Below are 15,567 nucleotides of genomic sequence, written 5' to 3'. Positions count from 1 at the left end.
GGTTCCATCCTCAATCCAACGGACAGACGGAACGGATGAACCAGGAAATGGAGACTGCCTTGCGTTGCATTGCATCCCAGACACCGACCTCCTGGTCCAAACAGCTTCTGTGGGTGGAGTATGCTCACAATACGCTTCCAAGCTCAGCAACAGGGCTTTCTCCTTTCCAGTGCTCTCGGGGATATCAACCTCCACTGTTCCCGGAGCAGGAGCGAGAGGCCAGGGTCCCATCTGTCCAGGCGTTCATCCAGCGCTGTCGGCGCACCTGGTGGCGGGCCCGTTCTGCTCTCCTGCGTTCGTCCAACCGGTACCAGAGAAATGCCAACCGCCGTCGGATCCCTGCACCCTGCTACACTCCTGGTCAGAAGGTTTGGCTGTCCACACATGACCTCCCACTCCGGGTAGAGTCTAGGAAGTTGGCCCCAAGGTTTGTGGGCCCGTTCTCCATCACTAAGGTCATCAACCCTGCTGCAGTCCGTCTCCGCCTTCCTCGCTCCATGAGAATTCATCCCACCTTTCATGTCTCCAAGATCAAACCCGTAAAGGAGAGCCAGCTCCAGCCCTCCTCCAGACCCCCGCCACCCCCCCGGCTCATTGACGGGGGTCCTGCTTACTCTGTCCATCGTCTCATCAAGTCACGACCGCGGGGAAGGGGTTTTCAATACCTGGTCGATTGGGAGGGTTATGGCCCTGAGGAGCGCTCATGGGTTCCAGCTCGTAACATCTTGGACCCTGACCTCATCTCAGCTTTCCATAGGGACCATCCTGACCAGCCCGGTGGGACGTCAGGAGCCGTCCCTAGAAGGGGGGGTTCTGTCACAACTTCAGCCAGGCTTTAGTTTTTCATTTGTCTGTCTCCTGTTTTGCCACACTAACTCTCATGTCATTTCAGAATCTGCCACTCCCCCCCGCTCTGCACTAATTGCTGATTTCATTTCACCTGGCCTGCCCCACCTCCATACTCACCTGCTCCTCATCAGCAATCAGCCCCTCAGTGTATATGTACCGGCCCATTTCCCTCAGTTCTCTGCCAGATTGTCTAGTGTGTTTCCCTTGCTATCCAGCAACCTGTCATTCCGATTCTGATCCTGATTATTCGTGTATTGACCTGCCTTTTTGGACTTTGGACCTTCCCTTTTGCCTGCTCCCACTGGATTTGTTTGCCACGCGGATTACTACCTGGTTTGACATCTGCTGGTTATTAAACCCGGTTTCTACACCTGAACTGTTTTCTGTGTCGTGCTATTGGGTTCTTGTCTGTCGTTTTGTGATACCTGACTGAGGGGGTCTGAGGGGGTCTGGTGGAGAATAGACATGAACAGATCACAGATTAAACTCTAGTTTATATTTGATATGTTTTCTGATTCAGTATCTGGTTTAAATATCTGTTCATTGTAGACTGAACAACAAAAGGACCACAAACAACTTTTTTCATTTATTAGAAAGATTTATCTTTTCATGATCTGATATTTCCCTCAATAACTTGTATTATGGATACAATTAAAGTCAGAGAGCTGGAGAGACGAAACACTTTTTACATCATTTATCGTCATTTCATTCAGTCACGTGAGGCTGATCATTCCTGAGTGTCTGGTTTGATGAGTTTTACCATTTAAGAGAAACCATAATCATATTCTGGGTTGTTTAATAATGAGGTCACAGTCACAATTTCAAAACGTACAGACACAAATAAGTCATAAATATGACAAACGCATTCTGCGCTCATAAACAGGACACAGTTTGTTAAAGAGGTAACAGACTACCAAGAGAAAACACCTCTACAGTGATGATTACTGTGTCTTGATTAGTTATTAGTTACTATTATTAAGTACAGTGATCATGTGTGCAGACACACACTTATCAAAGTCTCTCCAGCTGTTAAAGCTGACTGACAGCTGATCCAGCTGTGATCAGCGGCCGCTGTCATCAGAAACAGATGTCACTTCACGTGACGCTTCAGAGGAAAGGACGTCTCATGTCTGCTAAAACGTATTTCCTCGTTCCTCTCTCCTCGCATGGTTTCCTCCATGCATCCCTGGTGGGAGGGACTAAGACACAAGGAAAGGACCCAAGTGAGGGAAACGGGGATGCAATTAAGAGACTTGGGATGTAGCCACAGACAGGTGCTGTAGACACGCCCCCTCTGTGAGAGTCTCACAGACAGAAACAACCACATCTCTGCTTGTCCTTTTCATTCCTCCCTGACACTCTTTTACTTTCTTCATCCTCTGTCTCTTTCTTTCTTTACACCTCTCTCTTGTCTTCTACCTGGTTCATCTTTGTCTCTTGAATCCTGTAAGTGGCAAGAGCTTTTTTTCTTTTCATTTCATTGTGGAAGCCGTGAAGTCACTGGAGGCCTCAGACTCCTGCTATGTGCACTGAAAGGGAAACCGACAGCTCATCCGTCCTCAATGTCGGGAAGGGCAAACCTTTTTTCTTCCTTGAGCTCATTTTGCAGAGCACCTACAATGTTGTTCTTTGACAGGAAGCAGGTTCTTCTTCTCTGAGACGAGACATAAGGATCTGTCAATCCTGAAGTTATAAAGGATATTCATAGTAACAAAACTGCCATCGTTGTGATTGAACCGCTAAACTGCACACATTGAAAGACCCAGACGCTGTCTAATCCGGACCCGGGCGAATAACTGATGGATAATTGAAAATTAGACATTTTGACGGAGCGCTTCTATTTTAACCTGCGCAGCTTTTCCAGCCTTTACGGCACTCGTTCAGCAGTCCAAGAAACACACCGACCAATTGCATGCGTTGTAAATTATCTCATGTGGCGCTACTCAGAAAATCGAATGTGTATTCTGAAACGCATCGTGAGTCGAGTGAGATTTGCACACAGACGGGAGAGAGAGAGAGAGAGAGAGCGAGAGAGAGAGAGAGAGAGAGAGAGTTTCTGCCATCTAGTGGCTCTTCCTTTCACCTGGTAGCTGTGTCGTCATGGCTCCATGTGGTCCTACTGTAGCAGAACTAGCTCAGAGGAGGTTTGAGTACTTGTCTGTGGACAGATTGTGTCCCTGTGATAGCGTCACGGTGCAGTCAAGAAACTTTACAGGTGTGTAGTTGAAACAAGATGGTCTCTAGTTTTGTTCCCGATTGACTGGTGAGGTAACTTGTTCATACATTTGAGATATATATTTAAATAGATAAATGTTGAAGCTTTAGTGTGGCACATTTGAAACACATTTTTGAAGTTCTCACAGTGATACTATGCAGCCTTTATCAGGGCATGAAACCGACGACGTCTTGATCTTAATGAATCAAAACTACGTAGTTTAACAACAGCAATGAAATCCCCTTAATGTCCTCAAAGTTTTTTTTCTCTTAAAACAAGTGCAGCAAGAATATTTTGACTCCTTTCCAATGCATATGAGAAGTACTTTTTCAAATTATTTACCTTAATTCAAGTGCGGCAACCTGCTTTATTTTTAATATCCTGATACCAGTTTATAATGGAACCGGTTGAAGATGAGCCGGCAGTTGTTTTTTTTCACATTTAGAGAAATTAGGGGTTTTAATCCTCAATTATAGACATAAATAACTTTATCACCTGGAATATGTTGTATATTCATTGAGTTTAAAAAGGACAGTCTAGAAGCTGTAATATATTGGTAAAATATTATAAAATTCACATAACTTTGACAGGCGTTGATCTTGTTGAATGTGAATACTTTCTACAAACACATTTATTTCACAACGTGGTTTCATTAAGACTTTTTGCAGTATTCAGTATTCATGAAACACTTCTACCCTTTCACTTTGTTCTGTGGCATTAGGTCACACTTTATTTAACTTTATTTAAATTTCTTATGCATCTATTTTTTTTACTTTAATTGTCCTTGAGTTTAACATCATCCAGGTTTACATAACTCCCTTCATAGAGTTGAATATAGTTGACTGTGGCTTCCTGTTTGTAGCAGCACAACAAAGGTAAAGTTGTGCTGCAGTCTGCTCGTGTTCCTCAAGCTGGGAAGGAGCCGTGTTTGCTGAGGCATGAGAACACATCGCTGCAGTGTGTGTGCTTTCACTGTTCGTATGTGTGTGTGTGTGTGTGTGTGTGTGTGTGTGTGTGTGTGTGTGTAAAAGACACAGTCACTGCAGCAGCATGGCTATGTGTGTCTATCTGAGGCATTGTTTCTTTTGCTTTTCTGAGTGGTCTGCATTTGTATCCGTGTGTGTGTGTGTGTGTGTGTGTGTGTGTGTGTGTGTGTGTGTTTGTGGTACAGCACAAGTCACTGCAGTAACATGTGACTGCAGTACAGTGGAGCGTCATTTCCAGAAGCTCCACACACACACATGCAGTTCTGGTGAGGTCATTACACACACACACACACGCATACACCTTTGCTGTCACTGCCAATAGTTTAGATGTGTGTTTGAGTGTGCTGAGTTCAGCAGATATGTTGACGTGAATGTGATGTAACTGAAGCTTTTACAGCACTTTTGGAGTACAACACCGACAGACAGACAGACAGACAGACAGATAGAGAGACAGAGAGACAACAGAGAGACATACAGACAGACAGCAGATAGACAGCAGAGAGCCAGACAGACAGACAGACAGACAGACAGCAGAGACAGGCAGACAGACAGACAGACAGACAGACAGACAGCCGAGAGACAGACGAACAGACAGCAGAGAGACAACAGACAGACAGAGAGACAGACAGACAGCAGAGACAGAGACAACAGAGAGACAACAGAGAGACATACAGACAGACAGACAGCAGAGACAGACAGACAGACAGACAGGCAGACAGACAGACAGACAGACAGCAGACAGACAGCAGACAGACAGATAGCAGAGACAGACAGACAGACAGCAGAGACAGACAGCAGACAGACAGACAGACAGCAGAGACAGACAGACAGACAGACAGAGAGACAGACAGGATCTGAGCTGTGGAGAGCTTAACTGGTTCTTTGACTAGTAGGATAAGTTGTAATGTAATAACAATATAGTTTGTGTTTTAAGTGACTTAAAGCTGCATCCTCTCTAGTGTCCATCAGGGGGCAACTCCTCTGGTTGTATAGAAGTCTATGAGAAAATGACTCTACTTCTCTCTTGATTTATTCCCTCAGTAAACATTGTAAACATGAGTTTATGGTCTCAATCTCTAGTTTAAGTCTTCTTCAATACAGCATGATGTTCATTTAGTACATTATGGTCCATTTAGAGTCAAACAGACCATAAAGCAGGATGTGATTTAGGGCGGGGCTACACGGTGATTGACAGGTCTCTACCACAGCGTTGGGAGTTGTCTGTGTTTTCATCTTACAACTTTAACCCTTTCACTGTGTTTTCAGTTCATGAAAGATAATTGTAACATTTTGGTCGCCTCAAAATGTCTCACTCAGTGTTGGGTTGAACTTAGCTCCACCGTCTTGTGTCACTTCATGTTGCAAAATAGCCAACCAAAAACCAAGATGGCGTCAGCCTAATTGCCAAAACTCAAGGCTTCGAAACAGCAATCCACAAGCAAATGCGTGACGTCACACTGACTGAGTCCCACTTCTTTTTACAATAGTTCACAGTTGAAGCAGGAAGTCTTTGTAAACAGCATACAACATTCTGAGCAATTATGTTATCGTTCACCTTCACTTTCAGGTATAATGTCTTTATAGCTTTAATAGGTTTATAATTGTTTTTTATAAACCTGTCTCATAGACGGACTTCTTGTGCTTCTTGACCTGTCAGACTTATTTTGAGTGATCTCAGCATTTAACTTGGTGAGTTAAATGTCATTATTACCGATAGTTGTAGTTGTAGGCAAAAACTACAACTACAAAGAAACGTTGCTCCCTGCACTTTAAAATATGCTTGGAGAGAGGGTTCTAGCAGGATTTGAGGCTGTACCTATCCTTTAACATCTATGAAAAGCACAAAAGTCTGGTTTGAACACCCAGTGGCAAAACCGCTGCAGGACAGTCCTTCTGGAAAACAAGACCCAGGAAACACATTTCTTTTCTTTTCTAGAAACCTGTCTGTGTTTGATAGCTTAGAGGGAAAGCAGTAGAGGTACCACCAGCTCCACAGTCTGCCAGGTGCGGTACCAGGATGTGCATGGTGTATTCAACGGCCGTGGGATTGCACCATTATCACAGAGCATCTGGAGTGTGCTGTCGGACCACAGCAAGATCTGCACCCAGAGGAGAGAAGACTTTAGCTTTCCCCTCCCTCTGTTTCTGTATCCCTTCATTTCCTCATGCTCTCATGTCATATCCATCTCTCTCACTCGCCACTAGATCAGTATTTTGTTCTGCGTCATTGACTGTATTTCTAGTAAATGGTGCTCACATCTAAACGATAATACATCCAACTATATTAGCTAACTAGCTAACTAAGTATTAGCCTGATATAGGTGGTAAACATGGTAACACTGGAACGTATTGATGGTCACACCAGAAAGTTAGGCCCCTAAGTTTGCCTCCGCAACATAAGTGCTTCTCAGGAGTAGTTGGGGAACTACTCTAGCTGGCGAGCTAACAGCTAACACACTAGCTGGGACAGGATGCTATGGCTGTTCAGTCAGCATGGTCAATATAGCTAACTAACTTGCCAAAAGTTGATTTTGCTTTTAAATGTAACCATTTCAAATGCTGGTATGATGGCATGGCACATCTTTCTAAAGACCAACAATGATTTGAGTCTTGGGCAAAAAAAATAGAAAAAGTCAGAAAAGGAAATGTTTTTCTTTAGTTTTGCTAACAGCTGCTGACAGTTTGTATTTGAATTGTGTTAATCCGCCCCAGAAAATAGTCCCCAACAAATGCCCCATTGCCTCCTATTTGAGTGACGTTCGCTAAAAACTACAGTGCCCTACTGTTTCAGAAAATGAATATGCCCTTTTTAAAAATGAAACCCATTTGATGATGCAAGCAAAATTCAGTGTGAGACTAACTCATTGATGAGTTTGGTCTTGTCTTAAGAAAAGATACAGAATATAGTCAGCCTTATGCTTTCACATTTTAATTATTGTATTTATTGACAGCAGTTAAACCAGCATCAATCAATACATGTGACAGACATAGATGGATGTTTAGAATATATCTCACACAGTATAGACCCTTTCATTGAAAAACCTCTGTTACATCTCCCCCTCCCCCTCCCTCCCCCACTCTACTCTAAGTGCTTGTCTCTCTGCAGATGTAGTGACAGCTGACTGAGGATGGGATGCTGGAGTTTGACATTAACCTGACATGTCCTTGGTTTGGAGTGAAAGACTGTAGCATTAGCAACATTCACACGCCAATAGTAGATTCATGAAACAGGGAGCGGGGATTTCACTGTGGTTTCTCATTTCTTTTTTTTTTTTTTTTTACATATTTTGGGGATATATGTGTAAACAAAGGGGAGACGTGGGGATGAATGTTAAAAAGTAAACAGTTCTCAGTTTGTCAAGTGTTCAGTATCACCTACAACCAGAGACTGAAAGAAGAGCAAGAATTATTCTTTGAACCCGTTTCCTCAACTTTAAAGTCATAATACTATAGATAGCTCTCATCGTGTCTGTTACAGCTACTGTGAGTATTTATATGTTTGTACTAAACGCCACTTATTTGATGAGGGGGAAACTAACCTACCTTACATTTACAGCAGGCCTATTACAGTGATCAGTCAGGAAGCAGACGAAGATAACAGAAACAGAGACTTATTCATCTCGTATCGGGCCCAACTCAGCTATGGAATTAATCTGCTGATTCTCAGGTTAAAAATGAATCCAAACTTTTCTATGGATGTTAGTTTGTGAGCCTCGACAAAGGGGAAAGTGTGGCCTGCAACAGGTGAGGCGTGTTTTTAGCCGAGCCGATTGACGGAAATACCTTTTGCTCCTGAAGCAGTTGTTGATCGAGAGGTTTTTATAAACCTGTCAAAACGAGAAGTCCTCGAGCATACAGTGATGAATGAGCACAATAAATATTAGGTAGATGGGTCCACTAGTATGCAAGATTAGCCATGGACAGACACACAGATGCACACACGCTGGACCAAACGCATGACCTCCTCACAGCCTGGCGGACATAGTGATAAAACATACAGCTAATACACTGACATGTGCACATCGTTTCAAGTAAACATTGACCTTGTTGCCCATCTGTAAACTGAGCCATAAGATGTTCATCTAAATATAGAGGCAGCAGGGCTGCCCACAGGCTAGCTAATGAAAGTGACACTGTGACTCTAGCTGCTCATCTTTTCTCTTTTATTAACAGATTTGATTATGCTTTATTAAAAACTTCTCTTTGAGACAGACAATAAGAACTACTAGCACCGTCAACAAAACACGAGCACTCACTTTTCCTAAAAGCTGTATTTTGTGCATACGTACATACATGTGGGGAACATGTATGTGAAGGGATGATAGGACACACTCTGAATACAGCTGATGCGCTCTTTTAGCCCTTTACGTTCTGCTTTTTCCCTTTCTCAGACATCGCTATGAACACACACACACACACACACACACACACACACACACACACACAGAACCCAGACAGTCCTCTGAGGACAGCAGCCAGCATCGAGCCTCAAGGTCAAACACCTTTCTTTCAAACACTATTTTAAGAGCTCCTTCAAAGTCACTGCCATGAGAAACGAGTCAAAATACACGAGTGGGGAAGCATCACAATAACAGCTTTGTCATCTTTTGCAGTTTGACGGCTCACCGGCGTGCGTGACACGGCCTGGTCGTACGTCCACGTCAGAGCTCGGTAACGCAGCACACTGCAGTGTGTGAGAGCTCGTCGTGTCCAGTCGTCTGCAGTTGGTACAGAAAGGAGGGCAACTGGCCTTGACACACGGGTTGTTCTTGTGCTTTGCAAAGGGGGAAGATGTCAGTAACCTGACACCAGATGGTTTGGTTCACAGCTGGGAGTGGAGAAAACATCTTTTGCCATTCTCAGCTCTTCTTTCAATAAAGAAATTATTGAGGACAAAATTGTCAGATGGCCAGTAGATCTTTAGTTCTCCTATACTTAAACTCATAATAACTCAATCATACAAAAAAAATCTGACGCTCCCATGTTGGAGGCTCATTATTAGGTAACATCCTATTTTTCCCAATTCTTGGTATTTCACACTGTCGTGTTTGCTTTATTTGGTATTTTTGGAACTTTTGTCAACAACCTCCCTCTTGGCACCATTCCAATTCCATTCCAATTTTGCCGTACTTGTTTTGAACCACAGTCTCCTCTCCGCGGTGTCGTACGTCACCACATCTAAGCCCCGCCCATAGCTGCCAATAGCTGCTCGCAGGACGCTGATTGGTCCGAACAGCTGTTCAAACGCAAACACATTACTTAAACGTGTTTGTGCCACATCAGTTACGTGCACATGCACACTATTTCAGAACAAATGCTATTTTCTACTGAGCGTTCGTTCTTCATCTTGTGCTCTGAGAGAAAGATGTCTTTCTGAAACCACGCCTTTTCTATGCACGAGACAGTGTCTGCTGTAAAGTATCTCGTGGGTTTAAAAGTGGCTCTCTGAGTCATTAAGCACAAGTCTAATGTGATGATTCATTTCAGCTTCCCTCCACTCTATTTGCTCAGGTCATTTGGGTTCCTTCATTTCCATTAAAACCCAGAACGCTGTTGTGAGCGGCCTGCCTCCATGATGTTGTGGATGTTAATGACAATATTCCACTATTACTTTGAAAGAGGAATATATCGTCGACCACACTCTCTTGCTCTGGGGTGACGTTTATGGAAATGCTCCACTAAATGTTCGGAGTGTCCCTTTAATGGGTGCTGACGCAGCCTCTAGCTGGTACAGTTCTTCTCAGGGGTCAGGGTGCACGGCTGTGTGCTGTGCAGTGCTGCTGAAGTGGTTTGGGGCTTGCTGAAGTGCAGTTTGCAGTGATGGACCGTATACTGTGGGGTTACCGAGGCTGAACCCAGTTGCACTTCAGCTCGCAGCAAGAGAACAGCTTTCTAGATGTTAGCCGGTACAGCTTACATCCTTAGCTACAGTTTTTCAGAGTAAACTTTTACAGTTGTTTAATACAATAATAATGTCAATAATTCTGAATAAATTCACGCTCTTTAGAATTGGGATTTAGATCTAGAAGGTAAATTATTCAGCCTTCAAACCTTTCTTCAACAAGTACTGCTTCACCGTGTGGCATCATTTGTTTTCTTGTCTTTACTGTAAAACACAAAGCAGAGGGCGGTAGAGTCTTCTAATATTCATCATTTGTGTATTATAATGCCAATTCTTCAAACCGTAGATGGTAATAATGTTTTATGGTAATGTTAAAAACTTATTGTGGCATCTTTAACCAAATATGGACTGAAACTACAATGCTCATTTAGGTTTTTTTTTTTTTTTTACATTTTGTAACATCTTGCACGCAAAACAAGTAGAGAGTGCAAAACCATGAAGACGAAGAGGTGTTGAGTGAAAGTAGGACAATGATGAGGGGAAACAGCCGTGACTCAGCATCAGAGACTGGCAGCTGAAGAGTGAAGACAAGAGAGAGAGAGAGAGAGAGAGAGAGAGAGAGAGAGAGAGAGAGAGAGAGAGAGAGAGAAGAATTGTGTTGCATTGTGTCTGGAAATAATTTTTTTTTCTGTCTGCTGTTTGTCTCTGTGTGTGTGTGTGTGTGTGTGTGTGTGTGTGTGTGTGTGTGTGTGTGTCTGTCTGTGTGTGTGTGTGTGTGTGGTTGTGTGTGTTTGCTTTCGGCAGCATGTAAATTCAGCAACCCACGTATGCTTTACTTTTTTATAGAGCCGAAAATAGATACAGCCATAAAGAAACACACTCGAGCCAGTGCGTCCAAACTCCCTGTTAATGCGCGCTTGTTCGTTATTCATGATCTCAACCATTACACCGACATCGGTCCTCAAAACAACAGCTTGAGTGTAAAGCACTGCGTTTTCTTTCCAGGTGCACATTGAACATGTTGCATGTGTCTCAGCACAGCAGCCCAGCCTGCTCTCCTGATAGTGAATGAAGCTGCTTTGTCAATTATGTTTCCAGGGAAACGTGTTTTCTTTTGAATTACTTTAGTTTTTGTAGTATCACAAATGTGTTTTTTTAATCAAAGTCCGAATGGGGAGGGTCGGGGTGGATGGAGGGGTCAAACCAACTCGAAGCACTACTCACCAATTTACTAGCCAATAAGAAGGAGTGTTAGTAATGACCTGACAGTCTGTGCTTCAGGACCATGGACAGACATATCATATCTGCTGTGTCGCTGCAGCAGCAGGCTAATTCATGGTGAAATGTACTTTATCAAAATTAATATATAGAGGTATTCCACAAGGATTCCAACAGGAAATAGCAGATACTTATAAACAATACAATACACATTTAGAGCCGGTGAAAACGAGAGCTTTACTATTTACTGGCGCTAACATCCAATGTTGCCAGTAATTGGCCTTTTTCCATCATTCTGTAAACAGCCATAATCTGAAAGTAGTTCCCGGCTCTGTAGCTCCGCCCCTAACAGCTCATGTTACTGCTCATTTCCTCCCCCAAAAGGTTTGCTTGTTTCCTAGACGTTCTGCTGATGAACTAGCGGTCGGTGTCACGTTGCACTTCCTGTGACTTTTTCATGATAAAAGTCAACTCATGTTTTCCAGTTAAATGCTTTTATTGTGAAGCTGCAGGTTTGCATTCACAGGAACTTAACACGGCATCTAGTTTGTAATACTTCCAATATATCAATATTTCAATACTTTTATTAGCGGAAATCTCCATTGTGTTACCTCATTGGGCAATGATATACAGATATTTATTCAAATGAAAATCTTTTTCTAGAGCTGGAGCTGTTTAGTTTTTGTTGACAGGTATTTATTGAATTCTGGGTCTTTTTTATTTGTATTTTTTACATAAATATGGCTCATATGTCTGATCCAATTATGTTACAGTTTTCATCAGTGCAACAACAGTAGAGGTAGTGCTCAGCTTAATTTGTCAGGTAATGGCGCCTGCTGAAGTAAGTGGACTTGCAGTAAATATATTATGATTTAGTTGATAACATACTTTTATTGCTATAATAATAGCTGAATAGTTTGATAATTGGATTTAATATGGAGCCAGCAGTGCAAATCTTTACTTCAGTCAATGATGATGATTCTGTCCCAAGCTTGATCCGTTTCAGCCAGTTGGTTTCCGCTGTCCAGTATTTAGAGGGTGTGAGTGTGTTATGGGGGCCGACCCTTTAAGACACACCCACTCCCCCCAACAGCAAGGGGCGGAGCCCGGGGAGCCGCAGATGCTGTCGGCCCATGGTGACAGTCCCTTCAGCGACGTGTTGTGTCTGCTTGCCTCACTGTCAAAATACATAACACACACACACACACACACACACACACACACACACACACACTCACAGGCCGAAGAGGCGGGTTTTGGGAAGCGGGACCTCTTTGATTGACAGCTGACACAGCAGAGTGACAGATTCAGGTTTTCGGTGTGTTTGTCATTTATTCTGTAGGTCTGGGATTCAGTCTTATTTCAGACACGTCACTCCTGGAAATGTGTTTATAAGTCATTTGAGTAGTGAAAAGCTTGACAGGATAACGAGCTATTCCGTCGTGTTTGTTGATTGGCGATGATGCTTATCGTGCTTTTTTTTAATCTCCTTTAGGTCCAGGGATGATGTCGTCAATGATGTCATCAGGTGGACGTCAAGACCCACCAGGACAGCCCGCCTTCAGCTCTGACTACCTGTCTGGTGAGGGAGTGTGTTTCCACTGTCGTATAGAAGCAGTTTGCACATAAGTTTGAGTTAGCGGCCCTTATGACCTGTAGGTCCGTCTGAAAAATCACTCACCAGTTGTGACTCTTTGTGGTCGCAGGCTTCCATGTGTTTAATGTGTACTCACAAGCAAAAAGAGCTTCACAAGGACCTAGCAAACCGCTGTATACCCTCGTAACACCCTTGTGGGACTAGCAAAGTGGTCTCGGCTACCAAAAACTATAGACCCAACCTTGTAAGGGAATAGTCACATTCTTCATGTGGTCGCTGTAACTCAAAGACCTAAGACTTGACTTGGACTGGAGAGCATCTCTGGGTCGTGGGCCTTGTTTTTTGACAGATGTCACCAGTAACAATACGTATGGCTCAGTTCTGTTCAGTCAGCCATGACAGTGTACCAGGACACTGACACTGACACTGACACTGAAGCGGCTTCATGAAATTCAGCCATCATTCATTCCATTAGTTACGCCCGTGTTTTTCCCACTGTGACATGTCAAAATGTCCAATACATGTTCTATATTCAGGTGCTTCGTGCAACTCCATTTAACTTAACATACTGCAGGCACACATTTGAATAAGTCTAACATTAGCATTTGTTTCTATGTTCTGCTGGCTTATTTCGTTCTCCTCCTCATTTTGACTTTCTCTCACTGTCCTCTCTGATTCTCCAATTTCACTTCCCCTGGTCACTCTTCCATTTCTCTCTCTCTCTCTCTCTCTCTCTCTCTCTCTCTCTTTCTTTCTGTCTGTCTGTCTGTCTGTCTCTCTCTTTCAGGTCCTATGATGGGTGGGAGGACAGATCAATGGAGCCTGAACAAGACAAAGGACAACAGCGTGCCTGACTCATTTCTAGGTCCACTTTACTTTTTCACCTCCTGTGTCTTTTTTTTACCTCTGACTTTGAAGCTTGGAATGACGTCATAATATCCGTATTCATGTGCTAATAGCAACATTATCTAGTGACAAACATTATTGTGATTAATGAGATATTTTGTGTGGAAATCACCCTGGAGGGCAATCTATGAAAACAAACATTTGACGTGAGCTGCTGCTTTGTAGTTGTTCAGCACTGCTGGCTGATAAAACTCCACACAGGCTGCATACACATTTACCATTTAACAGGATTTTGAATCAGCTTTGCATCAAGTTTAATCATCTCTAAAAAATCAATCTGGTACCTCACCACTATTTTTACAGCTTCCTAATATTCAAAAAAACAGGTCGTAAAGCAGCAGAATGTACGATTTCCATAGTAGTCTGTTGGTGATGTATCTCTGTGTTCGTCTCTCCATCAGGCTTTTCTCAGTCTGGGATGGGAGGGACCATGGGGTCCGGCCTGCCACCGTTCCAGACCAGTATGAGCACCGCTCTCGGCCAGACCGGGATGGGTTCAGCCATGGACGCCCAGAAGAGTTCGGGTCTATTTGGCGTGGACAACAAAACCACCAGCAACACCGGTGGAAGCAGTCCGTTTAAAACCGGCGATCTGTTTTCGTCTGGCGGCCCGGGAATCCACTCCATGGATCACTCTACAGGTATCAGAAGGAGGGGGGGTTGCATGTTGTTACTGTGTGCCTGTGGCAGCAGGGGGAGGGGGAGGGGGGAGTCAGGAGAATGAGGAGAGAGGAGGAACTTGCGGTACACGTAGGGTGGTTTTGGGGTGAGGATAAAGGTTACAGCTAGGGCCCTGGCCAGATTGAAACAAAACTAAATCCTGCTCATATCCTCAATTTAATTAATCAAAATATCAAATTTGATGCTTATTATTCTAGACAGCAGGGGCGGGTGGTGACAGGAGAAGATCCTCACACAGGACCTGCTCTCAGCAGCAGAGGGCAGCCTTTCCCACTGTAGGTGGAAACGTCAGCGGTCGCCTCACTGCGTTACTCTCCTGTGTTCTCGTCATCTTCTGACAAACTGGACCAACAGACAGATGGGACCATGATAAACACAGGACAACCCATAGTGCTATGTCTTCTGTAGTTACTGCAGTCTGACGGCTCCCCATTGAAGGTCTAGCTGCCTTATATCCTGAATTGTTAATGTTCATAATAATCATTAGCAGCTCCAGTCAATAGCAGCCCACCGTGCTGTTTGCAGTCTTCCTGTATAGTTTTCCTCAAAACCATATATCAGATTCTGTAATAGAGATGCTGCAAATAGTTATTTTATCAGCTGAAATTTCGGCGTGAAATATTGATTCTATCCGCATGGCCCTCAAATGAACTTCTGAAATGACTCAGCATCTGAGTTTTGATAGTGCAGAACTTATGAAATATTAAGCAAGCTCTTATTCAGGGTTTTATTTTTGATCTCCTCTCCCTTCTGTTGTGTTGTGTGCTAAAGATAGCCCAGTACAGGCTGGTTCTTATGTAACACTTACTATCCGAGTTCATTACAGGGAATTTCAACAGACTTCTAGAAACCAGCCATGATTGGAGGAGAGATTTGTTACACAATGCTGTTGGGTAACTGTTGTCTTTAGATTTAGAAATGTATTTGTCTGAGCATAAAGATATTAGGTAGCACTTCCTATGATGCACATGTCTGTAATGCATCATAAACATACTTAGCAGTTGGTATAATCTGCTCTGAATAATATCATAATCACAGTGTGTTATAATTCCCATAGTTGTAATACATTGTATTATTTCTATAATACATCATAATCGTTGTTAAAATGCATTATAATGTGATTATAAGTTTGCTTTAAGTGAAAAAGATATCCTTAAACCTATGCAAGAACAACTTTGTAAAATACATTTGAACAATAACAGTGCCTTATAATCACATTAAATGCTTTGTAACTAGCGGTGTAACGACAATGATCAACAAGCCAACATCATCG

General features: G+C 43.2%; 1 protein-coding gene across 3 annotated transcripts in view; it reads left to right on the top strand.

Annotated features, from left to right (window-relative positions):
* LOC137866035 (microtubule-associated protein tau-like) overlaps nt 1-15,567 on the top strand; it is a 102,405-nt gene that overhangs the window by 31,042 nt on the left and 55,796 nt on the right. For all 3 annotated transcript variants that reach the window (XM_068701672.1, XM_068701671.1, XM_068701670.1), the window contains exons 3-5: nt 12,606-12,692; nt 13,495-13,572; nt 14,015-14,254. In XM_068701672.1, coding sequence (XP_068557773.1) covers nt 12,606-12,692; nt 13,495-13,572; nt 14,015-14,254 — 405 coding nt within the window. The remainder of the gene's footprint in view (nt 1-12,605; nt 12,693-13,494; nt 13,573-14,014; nt 14,255-15,567) is intronic.

The sequence above is a fragment of the Cebidichthys violaceus genome, unplaced genomic scaffold (assembly GCF_023349555.1).
Source record: "Cebidichthys violaceus isolate CVI_PGR_0920_01 unplaced genomic scaffold, fCebVio1.0.p SCAF_8, whole genome shotgun sequence".
Lineage (NCBI taxonomy): Eukaryota > Metazoa > Chordata > Actinopteri > Perciformes > Stichaeidae > Cebidichthys > Cebidichthys violaceus.
Note: the sequence above shows the minus strand (reverse complement) of the source record. Positions and strands in the feature narration are given on the sequence as shown.